Here is a 16,398-nt window from a genome sequence, read left to right on the forward strand (position 1 = left end):
CAAAATTTTTTTTGCTTTGTAAATAAAATAAAAGACTCATCACTTTTGGAATCCAAATATGTTTCATAAAGCCTATTTCTTAATTCTATTTGGTCAATTATCTCCTCTGTTTTATCCATGGCTTACGGGGAACAAGCTTCTTTGATTTAAAAACTTTTACTGGACACTTCCTTTCATATATAGGGTTAATGACTTCCATCAGACAATCCAGAGCTTTAGTAGGGCATTCATTCTCTTCAAACAATTGACTCCAGTCTATTACACTCACTTCCTCTGAAAACTTTAGGAGATTTTCTTTTTTCGTCAGTCGAAATTTTAGTTTTTTTCTGGACTCGTTTAACACTACAACAAATTTTACCTGAGAATTGAAAATGATCAGACCCAGGAAACATGATTGCATCGGAAAAACTTCGATTCAAATCAATTGAACGAACAAACACATTGTCAATAATCGAAGCAGATTGACCTGTGATTCTCGTTGGAATATTAACAAGTGGATATAAATAATCTAAAATTTAAGAAATCAGCATTTTGACTAGATAGATCCAATAAATTAAGATCAAAATCCCCCATTACTATATGACTAACACCATTCGGGGCTTTATCAAGGAGCTCATTAAATGCATCAATAAACTCATCCAAGTGAGTGCTAGGAGGCTTGTACACCATGCTTATTAAAAAATTTTTTTGGTGATTAAGTTCAATATCTACTGAAAAAATTTCCACCTTACCTTCTCTTCATATACTAAGACCACCCCTTATACGACTCCTAATCCCTTCCTTCATCAAAAGTGCAATACAACCTCGGCCTAGTGAAGTACGATTTTTGACATGTAGGTTGTACCCCGGAAATGAATAAAGCGAAAGAGACTGATTTGCACATAAAAACGCCCCAGGACATCAAACTGGGAAGAAAAATCATCTAGTAACTGGAGTATATCTAGGTAACTTGATGTCACATGGACATTCCAAGAGCATAAATACAAACATTGGTCGTTCTCTATTGACGAAAACTCATGTGGCGCACGCAGTTAAACACTATTTTTTGGGGGATTTAACTGAATTATATGGGAATCATTATCACGGGCGATTCCACTAGATAAATAATCCTCCAGGCTAAATTTATCTACTTCAGACCCGACCATCTCTTACCAGCAAAAAAGAAAAATACATATAAAAGCAGAAAAAAATAAAAGCAAAAAACAACAAAATAAAACAAAAATAAATAAATGCAAAAAATACTAATCATAGCATATGAGACTGAATACAGTCGGTAATAAAACGGATTTTCTTGACTGCTGACCCTACACTAGGCTTTGCCAAAATCTGACCTTGATCTGACCATGCATTTCGCTGACCATACTTGTCTTTCGCTGCGTTCAAAATGTCCCAGCGAAATTTTGTTAGAGACTCCGACACAAAAATTCCATTTGAAGCAAGTCTAGCTTTTGCTATAAAAACTCTTCGGGCTACATCTTTGCTATAAAATTTAACGAGGATCGGAGCAACTCTAATAGAACTGCCTTCATGTTGCGTAGTCGGATTATTCAATCGGAAACGGTATACACTAATCAAGTCAGAAAATGAGAGGTCAGTCACAGACATTTTGCTATTTATAATGCTAGATATTGTCGTACGAGTGTCTACACCAGGTAACTGCTTTACCCCATGAAATACAAGACTATCAAGCAAGGACTCTTGATCATAATCATCCAGTTTTTCTTCTATTCGAGCAATTCTCTCCTCCAAATTTTCAATTTGAGTTCTCAGGCTGCTTAGAGCCTGTTCAATTTTTGCAAAATTGGGATTAAACTCGAGCGGGACTGAATGATAAACCTGGCTGATTATCAGTTCAGTAGCCTCTTTCAGTGACCTTGGGCCATTGAACTTTTCAGTCACTTTCTTTGTTATATTTTCAAGCAGATCACTTTTTGTCTTCTCCAGCTGGGCTTCAGTTGCAACTAATTGATCTTAAATTGGGGCGATACTTGAAGAAACCGAGTTAGACCCTAATTTATCACTTGCTTTCAGGGCTAAAAAAGTCTTAGAAAGAGTTTCGTAAATTTCAGGGGTATTAGCAAGTGCCACAAATACTTTTTTAACAACAGGAGTGGATGAATCTTTCCTTTTAGGGTTTTATTCTTGAAGATTAGCATCTATTAACCTAAATTCATCGTGACGTGATACTCCACAAATACGCTTCAGACTTCAAGAAAAGCAGAAAATTTATAAAATTATTTTAATACTGAGGATAAAAATATGAAAAATTATGGAGAAGAGGATATTTATATTTAAATGAATATATTAAAAGAATATTTATATTTAACAAAACCTCCACATAGAGATTAATCTTAAAGAGCAGTTACAACAGTGAGCCATGTTCATTTCATGGAACATGTTGACAAAACACAGAAATTGTGCGTTAGGTTCATATTTTTGTCAACAATACAGCGTCGGATTTATTTTTTGCCGAAGTAAATGTTGTCTGTTCGCAACATAAGATATTGTATGTTTTTTTTCTGTCGACAGAAACAACGAATCCAACACCACATTTGGAAATATTGATAGGTAAAGCTAGAATTGAACGAAGTTCCGTCATTTTGACAAGTTTTCCAGAACATTAACCTTGCTTATTTCATTTAACATGTCGACAGAACAGAAAATTAATGTGTTTGATTCATACTTATATGTCGACAGTTCATTGTTCAGTTCATTCTCTGTTGACATAAATGTTGTCTTTTCATGATATATAAAATTGTATGCTCTCTTTTTTGTCGACAGAAATGATGAATCAAACACCATATTTAGAAATATTGACTGACTAACCTAGTATGGAGCGAAGCTTTGGCGTTTTAGCAAGTTTTGCCAGAATATCTGAGTCTTGTTCATTACATATAACGTGTCGATAAAACAGAGAATTAGAGTGTTTGATTCAAATTTATATCGACAATAGAGCGCTCGATGTATTCTCTGTCGACATAGATGTCGCCGTTCACGAAAATTTCTATGCTCTCCTCTATCGACAGAAACGGGGGATTGTACACCATATTTGGAAAAGTTGACACACAAACCTAAGATTGAACAAAGTTTTGGCATGTCATCAAGTCTTGCCAGCATATTTAGACTCAATTTATTTTTCATATAACAAGTCGACAGAACAGAAAATGAATCTGAAATCTACATTGTTCAATCCATTTCCTGTCTACATAAATGTCGTCTTTTGACGATATAAAAAACTGTTCGCTGTTTAAAAACTTGTTTTACGTTTTGTTTCTCTCTCAACATCCTGGTCGATAATAATGATGAATCGAACATATTCAGAAATCGTCGACATTTATGTCGAAAGATAAAGCTTGAATCGAACTAAGTTATTATTCTATGTTTAGCACCATTTACTTTCTTTTCAAAATACTGGCTATAATTTTTACTGTAGACAACAGTAAGATGGTTTTTCTCAAAACCATATTTCACGTTTTAGTGGCTGTTCTTGTTTATGAATTTTAAAGATGTTGCTAATTTGACTTAAACGAAAATACAATATAAGTAATAAACAAAATAGCGGAAAGAGAGGAGAAATAATGAATCAGGGGGTTTCACGAACTCGGATCATTATATTTTAAAATTTCCAAAGTCGACTTTAGGCTTGGGTGGCGTTAAAGTTAAGACAGAGGCAGGTAATCATCATTCTGCTTGAATACACCCCCCTCCAATAGGTGTGAGCTATTTACGTTAAAGGAAAATGTAGAATATACCTTGATTCCTATATATTCAAGATGGGGAAGAATACTCCACTTCAGGGCCTGGTTTTCCCCCTTTTAAGAACACTCTCCACCTTGGCTATCCTGCTTTTTACATCTTCACTTCATCAACCATTTATACAAACAAAGCTACTTAAGCAAGTGAATCCGTCCAGTTGATTGATTTTGTCAGTATCTAACATTACCTCTTCATCCTCATTTATTGCTAATTTAAGAAAATTTGTCCAAAATTTCAACCCTCAGAGTCTGTATAAAAAACTCCATATGAAGGATATAAATATATCCTTCACTCCTAACTCCACACCCAGCCTCCTACAAACGTTACTTCCAACCTTACCTGCTGCAATAATATCATCATACATGGTACCAATTCCTTTTATCACTTATCACCTGTACCATATAAGGATAGACCCTTAATTAAAGATTTTCACATGTAAATAATTATCACGTGTACCGTATAAGGATAGACCCTTAATTACAGATTTTCTATTAGCTGATTCACATATCTGTCGGTATTCTGTAGAACTCGAGGCTGAAAGGTTCTAATAATTCACAAACTTTTCGATTGACAGTGATACTTTTGTCAATACATCTTCCTCCTCTTCTGAAACCCCACTGCTCTCTAAAAACATTTGCAGGTTTTGGTGACAGCGTTAGCCAAATTTAGAAAAAGAAACATGGATGAAAATTCAGCAAAAAAATAGACTAAAAACATATGCCATCAAACAGCTTAAGAAGGTGGGACTTCCCCTTGAATGTGTAGCTGTCTTTGGGAACCAACACATTGTTAATATTTGAAATTTGACTTACAAAAGGAATTAATTAGATTTAACGGATTAACTGTGCTCATCTATTTTCACGGTTTAAGGTGGCAATAATGACAAAAATGTGGTACTGCCCTAGAAACTTCATAACTTTGAATCAACCAGAATAAAGTCTTAGATGGTTATCAGGTGTGATGGTTATCTAAGGTGTGTCGAGGGAGCAAAAATTGTTTCTATTTTGATGTCCTTGGTACTTTAGGTGGGTATTACAGATGTTTCTGTGAACGTCCTTATTGCCAAAATCGAAGGGTTGTTTAGATAGACGTTTTAGGCTATGGAGGATACTATTAAATATAAAATAAAAAATAGTTATAGGCTATTCTTGCCCCTTATCCCCCTCCTAAGGGAAGATAGCGTAACAAAATATTTTGACAACGATTTTATTATTGCTTATAAAAAGGAACACTGATTAATTGCCTAATGGCTAAATATATAATAAAACAAGATGATTTTCTAAACTTCATGGCTCAATAAGCACAACGTCAAATCTACCTGTAGTCTCTGCATAAAAGGTGACGTTGTCGAAATATTCTAGATCCATCTCCCCATAGGACCAGATGAGCTTCATTTCTCCTGGGTAAATTGGCTGATCGAAAAGTATGTCATCGCCAGTTTCTAGCTTTCTGTAAAAAGTGGTTGTTGTAGCGTTTCCATCCTCTGATATTTCAACTAGAAACCAATCTTCAGTGCCCCCGTCTGTGGTGTCCAAAATCTTTGGGTCGCTAGGCTGAACCGAATGGTAATCCTAGGGAAATTTAAAAGTGTCAAAGTTCTTACAGAAAATTATATATTCAATTTGAATTTTTTTAAATATACCATTTATAGCATGTAAATGAATGAATTTCTAAAAAATAGAAGGGTGAAAGATTCTCTAAAACAAAACATGTCTATGACAGTTTATGACATTTATGAATATATGTTGGGTTTTACAGATTCGATGTAAAATTCATTAAGTTAAATGCTGTTCGTCAAAAGGTACAAATCTGAAAGGATGGTCCAACAGTTATGCATTTGGGATGACAAACCTCCTCACCACCCGCAAGGAAAGGGCAGCAAATTATGCAATTTAACCTTTATTCGCATATATAGTCTTTGTTATTCGGAAATATACGGAAACTTCTCATTCGGAGAAGAGATTTTCCAAGGGGATTTGTTTTTGTAGGGAGAACAATTTTTGACTGGTAATTTCCTTCGGAAAACCTTACATGCTTGGAACCCGGATTTCCTTGCATGATAAAAAAAAACAGTCAGAAATTAAATGTATCTTTTTTCAACTGAAATTAAGGAGCAACATTAAAACTTAAAATGAATGGAAACTATTCTGTTTATAAAGAGAGTTACCCCGTTCTCATTCCTCGCTCTTTATACTGAAGTTTGGTTTTTACCCAAATTCTTTAAGCACGGCTCCTGAAACATAAGAGCCTTTGAGTTTGATTAAGGAGCATTTTTAAAGAACATTAATGTAAAGAGCGAGAAATAGGGAAGGAGCCGCCCCTTTCCTATAGGGAATTATTTCTGTTCATTTTAAGCTGTAATGTTGCTCCTTTCTTTCAGTTGAAAAAATTGTTTGATTTTTGCCATTAAGATTAATCGCAACTCGTAGTTACCATTCCTGAATCAGCTTCAAATTGCAACTTTTCTCACTTGAAAAGTTTTTATAACGTGTTTTTAAGTTTTGGTTACTATGGCGTGCTTCGGTCTCTATTAGGTTTCAGCTATGGTGCCAACCAGCATACAGGAAATAATGTGAAATATTTCGAAGCAAGTTAAATGAAGAAAAGTTTATTTAATGAGCAGGAGATGGAGGTTATACCAAAGAGATGGAAGAAGAATACGGTTAACAGTATACAGTAAGTGTTTACGGTAAAGTAAACGATTTTCTCAGATTAGTTGAGTTGCGAATTAAAGATGACGATAATACAAAATTTGAGTTTTCTTTGTGATGGAGGGAAAGTACCTGGTAATCTTAGGATAACTTTAGTTAAGCTACTTTATAAGAAAGGCAGTAAGAACGAGTATTGCAATTATTGTAGCATTGCTTTGATTTTCGAAGAAATTAAATTACTGAACATGATGCCACTTATTGACCAAAAGATACTTTGAATAAATCATACCTCTTTACCTCTGAATTTTTATAGATTGTAATAAGGCATTTGGTTCAACCTGTAGAAAGCCTTTAGTTAAGCTCCTATCCTTGTGTAGTAAACCAGGTAGGTGCATAAAATTTATAAGTGCTATGTGCCAGAATAATGTTGCTGTGGTTAAGATTGGAAGTGAGATGGAGATATTTAGGTTTGTATCCTATCCACATTCAAGTTGCATTCATTTGATGAACTAAGGAGTCTACAGAATGAGGGAGGAGAAAATTTTACCAAATGGGAGGCCATGGTAATAAACAAGAAGGTAATACTGTTCTAGATTTAGATTATGCGGACGATGTAAGTGTTCTTGATGAAAATGTCGGAAAAGTGAATGAATTTTTGGAAATTTCGGGAAACTTAGATATGAGAATTTGCCTGAAGATCAATTTCAAGATAAACTAGACCTACGTTGCCCGGGCAACGTGAAGTGTTGCGGCAACCTTTGTCCGGCCTCGCCGACTAAAGTATTGCGATAGCAACACTTTGGTTTTGTTTCTTCGCTATCGATCAGTAATCACATGATCAAAGGCTATTCCTCAGCGTTGAAAAAACAACAACAAAATAGTATCGAAAGAAGGGACTAACTTGACTTTGCAGCCAGTTCAACTTTATCCTTTTCAATCGTAGACATCGTGACGGATGAAAACTCGGAACAACATCTTATATAATCTAGTTGCTATTATAAAGCTATCCTTAACTTTCAGGACCAAAATACCATAGATGACATTCTATTAAATATTACGAAACTATCTCATTGTTTTACATTCTCGTTTGTGCTTGTTTCTTCACTATCAGTTAAATGATGAAGTTGTCAGCCTATCGAAGTTTTTAAAACGGTATGTTCAAACAAGAACGCAATCAGTTATCATATGATCAAAGGCTACTCCTCAGCGTTGAAAAAACAACAACTACAAACTAATATCGAAAGAAGGGACTAAATTGACTTTGCAGCCAGTTGAACTTTATCCTTTTCAGTCGTAGAAATCGTGACGGATGAAAACTTGGAACAATATCTAGTATAATCTAGTTGGTATTATAAAGCTATCCGTAACTTTTCAGGATTAAAATCACTAATTATTACGAAACTACCTCATTGTTTTATGTTATCATTTGTACCCGTTTCGTAAACACTTAATTCTGTCAGATTTAAAGAAATCGAATACAATGTGCACCAATTTGCACAAATTTCTAGCCCAAAGTGAACAGATTCTTACATATAAGTCCCTCTCTTGTGATAGACATCAAGTTCACCGTAAACAAATAAATGGGTACACCAACTAGCAAAAGTTGCAAACCCCTTATCGCTGAAGTTGAGTGTAGCCTAACAGCAGATTATTACTTACAAGTCCCCTACATGTCTTACCACTGGAACCAAATTGGTTTTACCATCAAATACACTGGAAACAAATAATAGATACACCAAACTAGCAAAAGTTGCTAACCCCTCTTTGCCGAAGGTGATTATTACCTAACAGCCGACTATGGCTTACAAGTCCTCTATATGTCTCACAATTTGTATCCACCTAGATTTCGTTTCAGTGTGTACCTTAATACTGAAGTTGTCAACTCCTTGAAACTTTCAAACTGGTATTCCTCATGAAGGAATTTTTGTACCAAAAAATGGATGTCATACACTTTGATCAGCTCATCAAGAGCTATCGATTGCCGTCAAAAAAAAAAAATTATATCTGTCTTAGTTCAAAAGTTGATTTTTTTTTTTTTTTGCCGTAGGACAGCTTTCTAACGTCACTACTTAGAAAGGAGCAAAGGATAAGCTCCGATTTCCTTAGCAATGTGAGAAATTTTAAAGTTTATTAGGCACATCTGATACCATTTCTCTATCGTAACCCCAGGTCCGAAAAACCGAATGATAAACTCAGCTGAATACACGAACAGAAATGGGTTGTAACAATAGATGGCAGCACTTTCGGACCCGAAAGTGCCACATTTTTGCTTCTGTAAATTTTTCTATTTATCACTCAAAGAAGATATATTGGCTGTGCGGCCGGGTAACTGCCGCATATATTTAACACTTATAGATTTTAGTCCGTCTTCAATTTGAAAGTGGTGCCTGCCAGCTTGCCTGCTAGAACGGAGCTTTCCACTCGAAAGCACAAACATGGTTTGATGAAACAAAAGCTTGGCTGCACAACTTCAGACAATCCTCTCTGACATAGGCTACATAAGTCCACTTCTCTTCACACACCAAAGGCTCTGGCTCGTGGACAAGCAAAAACCATCTTTTTTGGCCTTGTATTTTTTGGCTCATTGTGTTGCTCTCGCAACCCAATGAGTCGAAAATATGAATAACGAGAATGACGAGATGATGTAAAATAATGAGAAGATTGTCTGATTGGACACGTGTATTTTCTTGTATTATTATTTGTAAGAAGGGTAGATTCGGTGACGACGTAAAAAGTAGAATAGCCAAGACACATGGTGCTTTTTTGGCAATTGATAAAACTTAATATTACCGAAAAATAAGGTGAACTGTGATTAATAGACTAAAGCCAAAGTGATCATAGTGTTTGAGTATGGTTCTAAATATTTGTGCTTTGAAATACTGTGTAAGATCTGCTAGAATTTTTTGAGGGAAATTGCCGAAGGACAAATTTTGATTCAGGTTTGAATTGACTTCACTTAATTGCACTTGTAATTGAAGAAGGATCCGTGTTTTCAGCCTCACTTGGCATCTAAAACACATTTTTTATGGGAATGTGTGTAACTGCAAGCTTCCCAGACTCGCCACTGGGGTTTACATTGACAAAAACGTGACAAACCATGGTTTCAATTGACTACAAATACAAAAATAACAGAAATTCCTGGAAAGGTAACAAAGGAAGTCATAAAATAGACTCTATAGGAAGTAGGAGCTTCATGGCAGGGAGTACAGGATAAAATTCTGTGTAGATTGATGATAGGAAAGAAGTATTCGTTGCTTTGTTTGCCTCAGACGGCACAGCGCTTCACTGAGTTGCTGGTACTTTGATGTTTCTATATTTCAAATATACTAAAAAGAAAAAAAAGACTGTATGTACTTACGTCAAGGTATGCTGTGCCGTTGGGAGAAAGGCCGAATATGCAAACGTCTTCATTGTCTAATCCATTTTCTGGAAAGATACCAAAGCCAACAAACCCAGTTGTCTGTGCCTAGAAATTAAAGTGAAGTAGAATCAGATTTAGAGAGCTGGTGACAATGCCGAATAAGAGCTTTAAGGTAGAAAGTTTTATTGGACGACATATTTTGTGAACATTGCAATTTTGATCTAAATCAAGAATCAACTATGCTTGGTCCTTAGTGTCAGATGGAAAAACGTTTGGATATAGGATGTGTTTGGCTTGCTCAATATTAAGATTAATTCTATATATCCATTATTCGATATGAAATAAAACCAATTATCTTAATCTCATATGCTTGTCCCTTGTTTTTCGACTTTATTCACAATTCAATAGAATCCTTATTTTAAATATTCATTATCTTTTTTTTTACATAAGGTACAATTACAAAATCAAATTTTCACTTCAGACAACAGTAGAAAAAACTTAATCACTATCATGCATTCAAATCTTTTTGTCTCGCTCGGATTGCTTTATTGATGAACTACCCCAGTGGGTGTTAGACTAGCCTATGTTTTATAAACATGAAAAGTATTATCAAATTGCTGGATAACTTTCTGCTGAATTTTTTATCCGATTCAGTTAACAAAAGTGAGAAACTTTGTGGAAGACCAAAAATCTTCATTATTTTGCAACAACCAATAGAAAAACTGTAAAAAATCCCGGGTTTCAGGCATGAATACACTTAAATGGAGCCAGGGGGGCAGAAATAGTTTTATTCTTTTGTTTATGGAATGGGAAATAAATGAAAGGATCGTGTGATCTGAATATGAAGCAGTGCTTTGACATTGCATTTCATATCACTTTCTTTCACCTCAGTTGCGGTCAGGATGGAATGGGCAGCAACCTGAATTTTTGTCGATAGGACTACTGATATTTTAGAAAGATGAATGAAATAATTATAAAAGGTATTGGGCCGTTTACCTGGGGAATACTATAGGTAAGTTGTTTAATAGGATAATAGATACTAGACTAAGAATGTGTCTGAATAAGAATTGAGAAGTAGCAGCAAAATATACTATTTTTTTGTGTGGGGGGGGGGGAGATTTGATACAATTGATAAGACCCTTTACATTTGATTGTTTGTTTAAGAAACAAGTAAAGAGCTCGCAGTAGAACCAAAGGATAAACTACAAGATCTGATTGATATGACGAGTGATCGTTTAATGAAGAAGAATTTAAGTCTAAACGCAAAATCGTTTTAAAACTTAAAACGAACAGAAATTATTACATATATGAGGGGGGCTACTCCTCCAAACCACCTCGCTCTTTATGCTAGAGTTTTTTAATATCTTTAAGAAAAGCTGCTTATTTTTCTAATTAAACGAACATAGTATTTCTGGAGTCGTTCTTAGAGAACTGGGACAGAATTCAATCTGCGACGAAAAGAGTAAGGTGGATTGGAGGAATAACCCCCCTTTTATACGTAATAATTTCTGTTTGTTTCAAGTTTTAACGTTGCTCCTTACTTTAAGTTGAAGAAACTTTTTTTTAAATTTAATTTCTGGTCGTTTTTAAAATAATTCCAGGAAATCTGCCTACATTTCAACGGAAAAACCATCCCTCCCCCGAAAGATGTATGTATACTTCCCAATAATAAATACTATACGCAAACAATGGGGAAATTTTATAGCTTAAAGACCTTTCCCTAGGGGCTATGGGAGGGTCATGATATCCCTAAAGGCATAGTTATTCGGCCTTTCAACAATGCTGAACAAAAAGGCTATCTCAAAATTTCAAATGGATGATTTTGAGAAAAAAAGGGCGTGGGAAGGGGCCTAGTTGCCCTCAATTTTTAGGGGACTAAAACTTTTAATTTCCGTTCACAAATGACGACCGGGACACAGGGAATATAAATGACGACCGGGACACAACTACAACGGGGACGCCGGGGGGCACAGGGGATATATAAATGACGACGGGGACACAGGGAATGTTCGATTAGCAATCACTATCAACAAAGCTAAAGGGCATGTTGCATGTTTCAAGGCAACATGTTTTGTCAAGGCAACATGCAATATTGCATGTTCAAGAGTCGGTAAACCCGACAATCTATTTATATGCACAGACAATGGGACAGCGAAGAATATTCACATATTCTATATTCTATATTCTATATTCACTTATTCACTTCTATATTCTAATATTCTATATTCACAGGTGGGACACAGGGACACAACTACAATGTGCGTAACTAATATGGCACGTAACGACTTACGCGCGCGGGGGGGCTGGGGGGGGGCGCGAAGTGCCCCCACCAACTAGGTGTTGGGGTGGTGCGAAGCGCCACCCCAACAGCTAGTACTCAATAAGGAAGGGTAATTACTTACTGTTACAGTAAAATACATTTCGTCACCAGCCAGTGTCCACTCAAATTGATACTCATCATTGACAACAACTTTTCCACTATTACGAGTAGGCACTGCAGCAACAATACAGCAAATAGCCAAAATAGAGATCAGTTTATTCCTAGAATGGAAACATCAAAGGTTATCTATAAATTTCTACAGCGATGCAACGAATAGTAAAAAAAGGTAAGTTTATTATTATAATGCAGAAAGCAAGGATTACTCCCAGAACACTATTTATGTTTGGTGGATACAGTAGAAATATTTTTAGAGAACTTATTGATATGTCAAGAAAAAGCTGGAAAATGAACTGATGAAAAGAGTATTCTTAAAGAAACTGCCTCATGATTATTTTAGGAGTACATTCATTTCTTGGACATTGCTATCGTAGAAGAGTTCAGAACTATCAGAGATTTCAAAGAAAAATGCCTTTTCTACATTGTAAACGGAATTTTAAATCATCATATGTCCTGTCTGAGCATCGAAAAGTTGATGAGATTATTGCCGAGGATTATATGAAGCACAGTCAGATGCAATTTGTTAGCGGGAAGCCAATTCACTTTTGGATCTTGATTTACGCAATGCTTCCTGGGAGGGTGTAAAGAGGGAGGCTTTGAATTGATTGGGATGAAGGAGGAGCGTGCGTAGCTCTTTTGGCCTCAGACGACTTGGTGCTGCGGTGAATTGTTAGTAATATTAGCAGTTCATCCCCTTCCCTTTCTTAGGCAAAAATATGGATATAACGTTTGCAATTATAAATTCCTGATTTGACGCAAAAAATCAGGAGCGAAAATGTGTGCCCTTGTCACATCTGCTATCCCTTTTCCTGAGAAAGATAGGCATGTTGCGCCTCTTTTGAGGCCCAGTCTTTTTCAGTCCGTTTTACTATAAACAAAGTGGGCATCCTTTGCATCACCACTATTTTCCCAGGAAACCACAAATGTTCCAAATTGTTACAACGAGATTCACGAAAAGATTTTCAGGCTCTGCGGTTTGAGAACCAAAGGGAATAGAGATTCTGTCATCCCCTACCCCCACGTCCCAATTACAACCTTCCAGCAGAAAGAAAACAATGGTTCATTGAGATGGATTCATGTAAGAATTTTCAGTCTAGATGAACTGAGGACCATAGTGGGCCCATGGTCTTACCAACAGTTCCTTTCCTCTGTTTCAATGTTTTAGTACAAAAGCAGGATTTTTGGTGCCTTATTTGAACCAGAACTATTCCAAGGTTTTCAAATGTACGATTTATTGAAGAAATGGATTCGTGATCCTTCCATCACCCCTGCCTCTTCCTATCAATTTTTTTTTTTAGCAAAAGTCACATTATCCGCATTTTCTGGGTATTCAATTAACTAATTTCTGCTATTTAACAAACTTTAACTATTCTAAATTTTCTATTTTTCAAATTTTGCATTCAAAATTTGTGTTTATTTAGTATTTGTTCTAATTTTTAAATAGTTTTAAATATAAATATACCATCGTTATTTTATCTGCGGGGAAAGTTTTTCAGAGGAGAATTGCCGAAGGAAACAAATTTTTGGAGGAGGAACTTTGGTGATTGGAATTTTCGGGAGGATTCAACTGGAGGGGTGGTCCATACTAAAATAAATATATTTTTTAGACTCTTTGCATATTAATAATCGTGATAAATTAATTTATTTTAATAAATTAATTTAATAATTTATATGAATGTAAGTATAAAAGACAGCTTTATTAATTCTAGGATTAATTCTACTGTGAGAAGGATGATGTCTGAAACAACGTCCTTCCTTATCGTTTCAGTGCAATGTCGTGATATTTGATTCATGGACTCGATTCCCAATGAAGGGGAATTGAGGGAGGAAGGTGATTTTTCGCGCAAGGGAGGGAATTTTCCATACGAAGTAGAATTTTGCGGTGGGGGACGATTTTCTGACGAGGAGAAGTTTTCTGCATGGAGGGGGGGGGGGGGTAATTTTCTCGGGAAAATATTGTCTGTGGGGGATTTTTCTTGGGAACTCTTCAACCACAATTAAATTTTAAAATGTGATCGTTGTTAGTACAATGAGAAAAGGCTCTTCCACGGAGTTAATTTTCTGGTTGAATTTCACGTGGTTGGAATTTTCACGAAGGACGAGTTTTTGGCAAAAGGGAATCCTCCGTGAGGTAATTTTTCTAAGAAGGAATTTTTCTTAACTTTTTGTTCTCTCGATATCTCCGCAACATACGCTGGGCAGGTTAGTAGACAATAAAATTGGTCACGAGCAGATCTTTCACAATTTTTTCAAAAAGATTTTCTGAGGGACCTACCACTTTAAAATTAGTAAAAAGTTGACAATTACATTCTTTAGTCAATGGCCAAGGACGTCACTTTAAGTTGCCCATGCACTGTAACCGTAGTCTTTTTATAAAATGCAAACTGAATTATTTTCAAGTCTTGAACAAAACAAGTTCTCGTCTGTTTGAAAATGAAACTGAATTTTCATTTCAGTTGAAAATGAAAATAAGCAAGGGGTGTCAATCAAGAAACGACTTTTGCTGCGTGTTAGGTGGGGGGAGGAAGGGAAATAGGCTCTTTCTTACGCCTCTACTTATACAGTGCAATCACGAGATGACATAATCGCAAGACAACACACAGGCTACAGGCAAGAATAAACACAGAATACACACAGCGAATGTTACGCAGTTGATTTTTTACAATCCAGGTGCTAGCGGACTTCAAAATTCCATATTTTGGGGAATCCTTTACTTTCGTATACTTGAATCCGGAGTGTCGCGACTGAAAACAGCTCGTGGTCTAGAATTTTTTGGGCGAATTTTCGCCGCACTTCTCGTATCTGTGTTGCCGCCTGCACAACTGTGGTCTCCCCTTTAACTGTATCTGTGCTTCCGCCAAATTTAAAAAGAATACACATGCAACTTTTCACTAAAAGGAATTGGGGTTTGCAATTGGCGTACGGTTCTGAAAATCCGTTCACTCTATTTTCGTGGCTCAAGGCTATTGTTATGTAGGTTCCAAGTCGACTTGAGCGCTTTTATGAAGTGATAGAGTTTACAGACCTACTTTGGCTTTCCGATCATACTGATTCGAAGTTCTTGCACGATCCCTGTTCAGACCAAGTGCAATGTGAATACCGTTATACAAAAAGAAGTTAGCCAAATCAATTCCTGTATGAACAAGGTGCTGCGCCCATACGTTTTAACATGTGGTTTTAACATACGTTTTAACCATTTCAGTTTTAACAAGGACAAACATTCCCACCTTCCCTACTATAGTATGAAAGAACCATTGCCCTTAATCGTGGCTATAGTCATCTAGGAGTCACTATGAGCAAAATGTATATCTTGAAATTTTAACCCAATGCCATCAAGGCTACGTGGACGCCAGGATGCAAAGAATGGCATTAGACGGAGGTCAGTTGCCTTGCACTCACTTTTGAACCTAACAAGACCTCTGAAAGCTTCAATTTCGAGCAAAGGGATGCCTTCGCAAAATACTTCGCAGCTATTGTTGCAGGAAATCAGCAAGGGAAAGATATTCTAATTTATCCGTTATCAAACCTAAAAACATATATTTACTTCAAATGAAAATTGAAAAATTGATGAATTTTTGTACAAATAGTATGCCATACAATTTTTAATCACCCCAAAGTGGATATTCTTAGTGAACCACCAACCGAAAATCGCTGAGAAATTTCTAAAAATTGCCAATAGTTGATGAATATTTATCAATAACCGATGATAAAAACTGGCAACAAGATGGTGCCAGTGAAATGGTAGCAATCAAGTAACAGGTACATTAGCCTAATACATCGAAGACCCTTCCTTCGTGTCCAGATACTTCCTTCGTTTCATCTAGCTATTAGATACACAAGAACTGAATTATGAAAAAATTGAAAGTACTTACATGATTGCGGCCTAAGATTCATTGTCCGACGTTCAGGCTATAAAGTATTTATATCAAAATTCAAGGTGATAATTCGTAGAAATTGAGCCGGCCTATCGCTGCTTAAAGTATTTTATCTATTAAACAAATATTTGGAAAATGTTGAAATCGTAGTAAATATATTTTCTATCAAAAATTGGCCTAAATTAAGCAAAGGTTGAAGGTTATTAAATAGAAAATATACGATACCACAATGAAAAAAAAGTGTAGGTAGAGACTGAATTCTGCAGCAGTGTCAGTAGCTTTTACCTTAGTTGCAGCAGTAGCTACAACCTAGTAGAG

The 16,398-nt window shown here is 35.9% G+C and overlaps 1 protein-coding gene across 1 annotated transcript; it reads right to left on the minus strand.

Annotated features, from left to right (window-relative positions):
• Positions 1-4,946: 4,946 nt before the first annotated feature.
• LOC136035109 (DBH-like monooxygenase protein 2) lies at positions 4,947-16,105 on the minus strand. Its single transcript, XM_065716691.1, has 4 exons — positions 16,078-16,105; positions 12,171-12,309; positions 9,766-9,873; positions 4,947-5,327 (listed from the first exon to the last, which is right to left on the minus strand). Coding segments are annotated over exons 1-4 (534 nt in total). The 5' UTR covers positions 16,080-16,105; the 3' UTR covers positions 4,947-5,042.
• Between the last annotated feature and the right edge of the window lie 293 nt (positions 16,106-16,398).

Source organism: Artemia franciscana, chromosome 13 (assembly GCF_032884065.1).
Source record: "Artemia franciscana chromosome 13, ASM3288406v1, whole genome shotgun sequence".
Lineage (NCBI taxonomy): Eukaryota > Metazoa > Arthropoda > Branchiopoda > Anostraca > Artemiidae > Artemia > Artemia franciscana.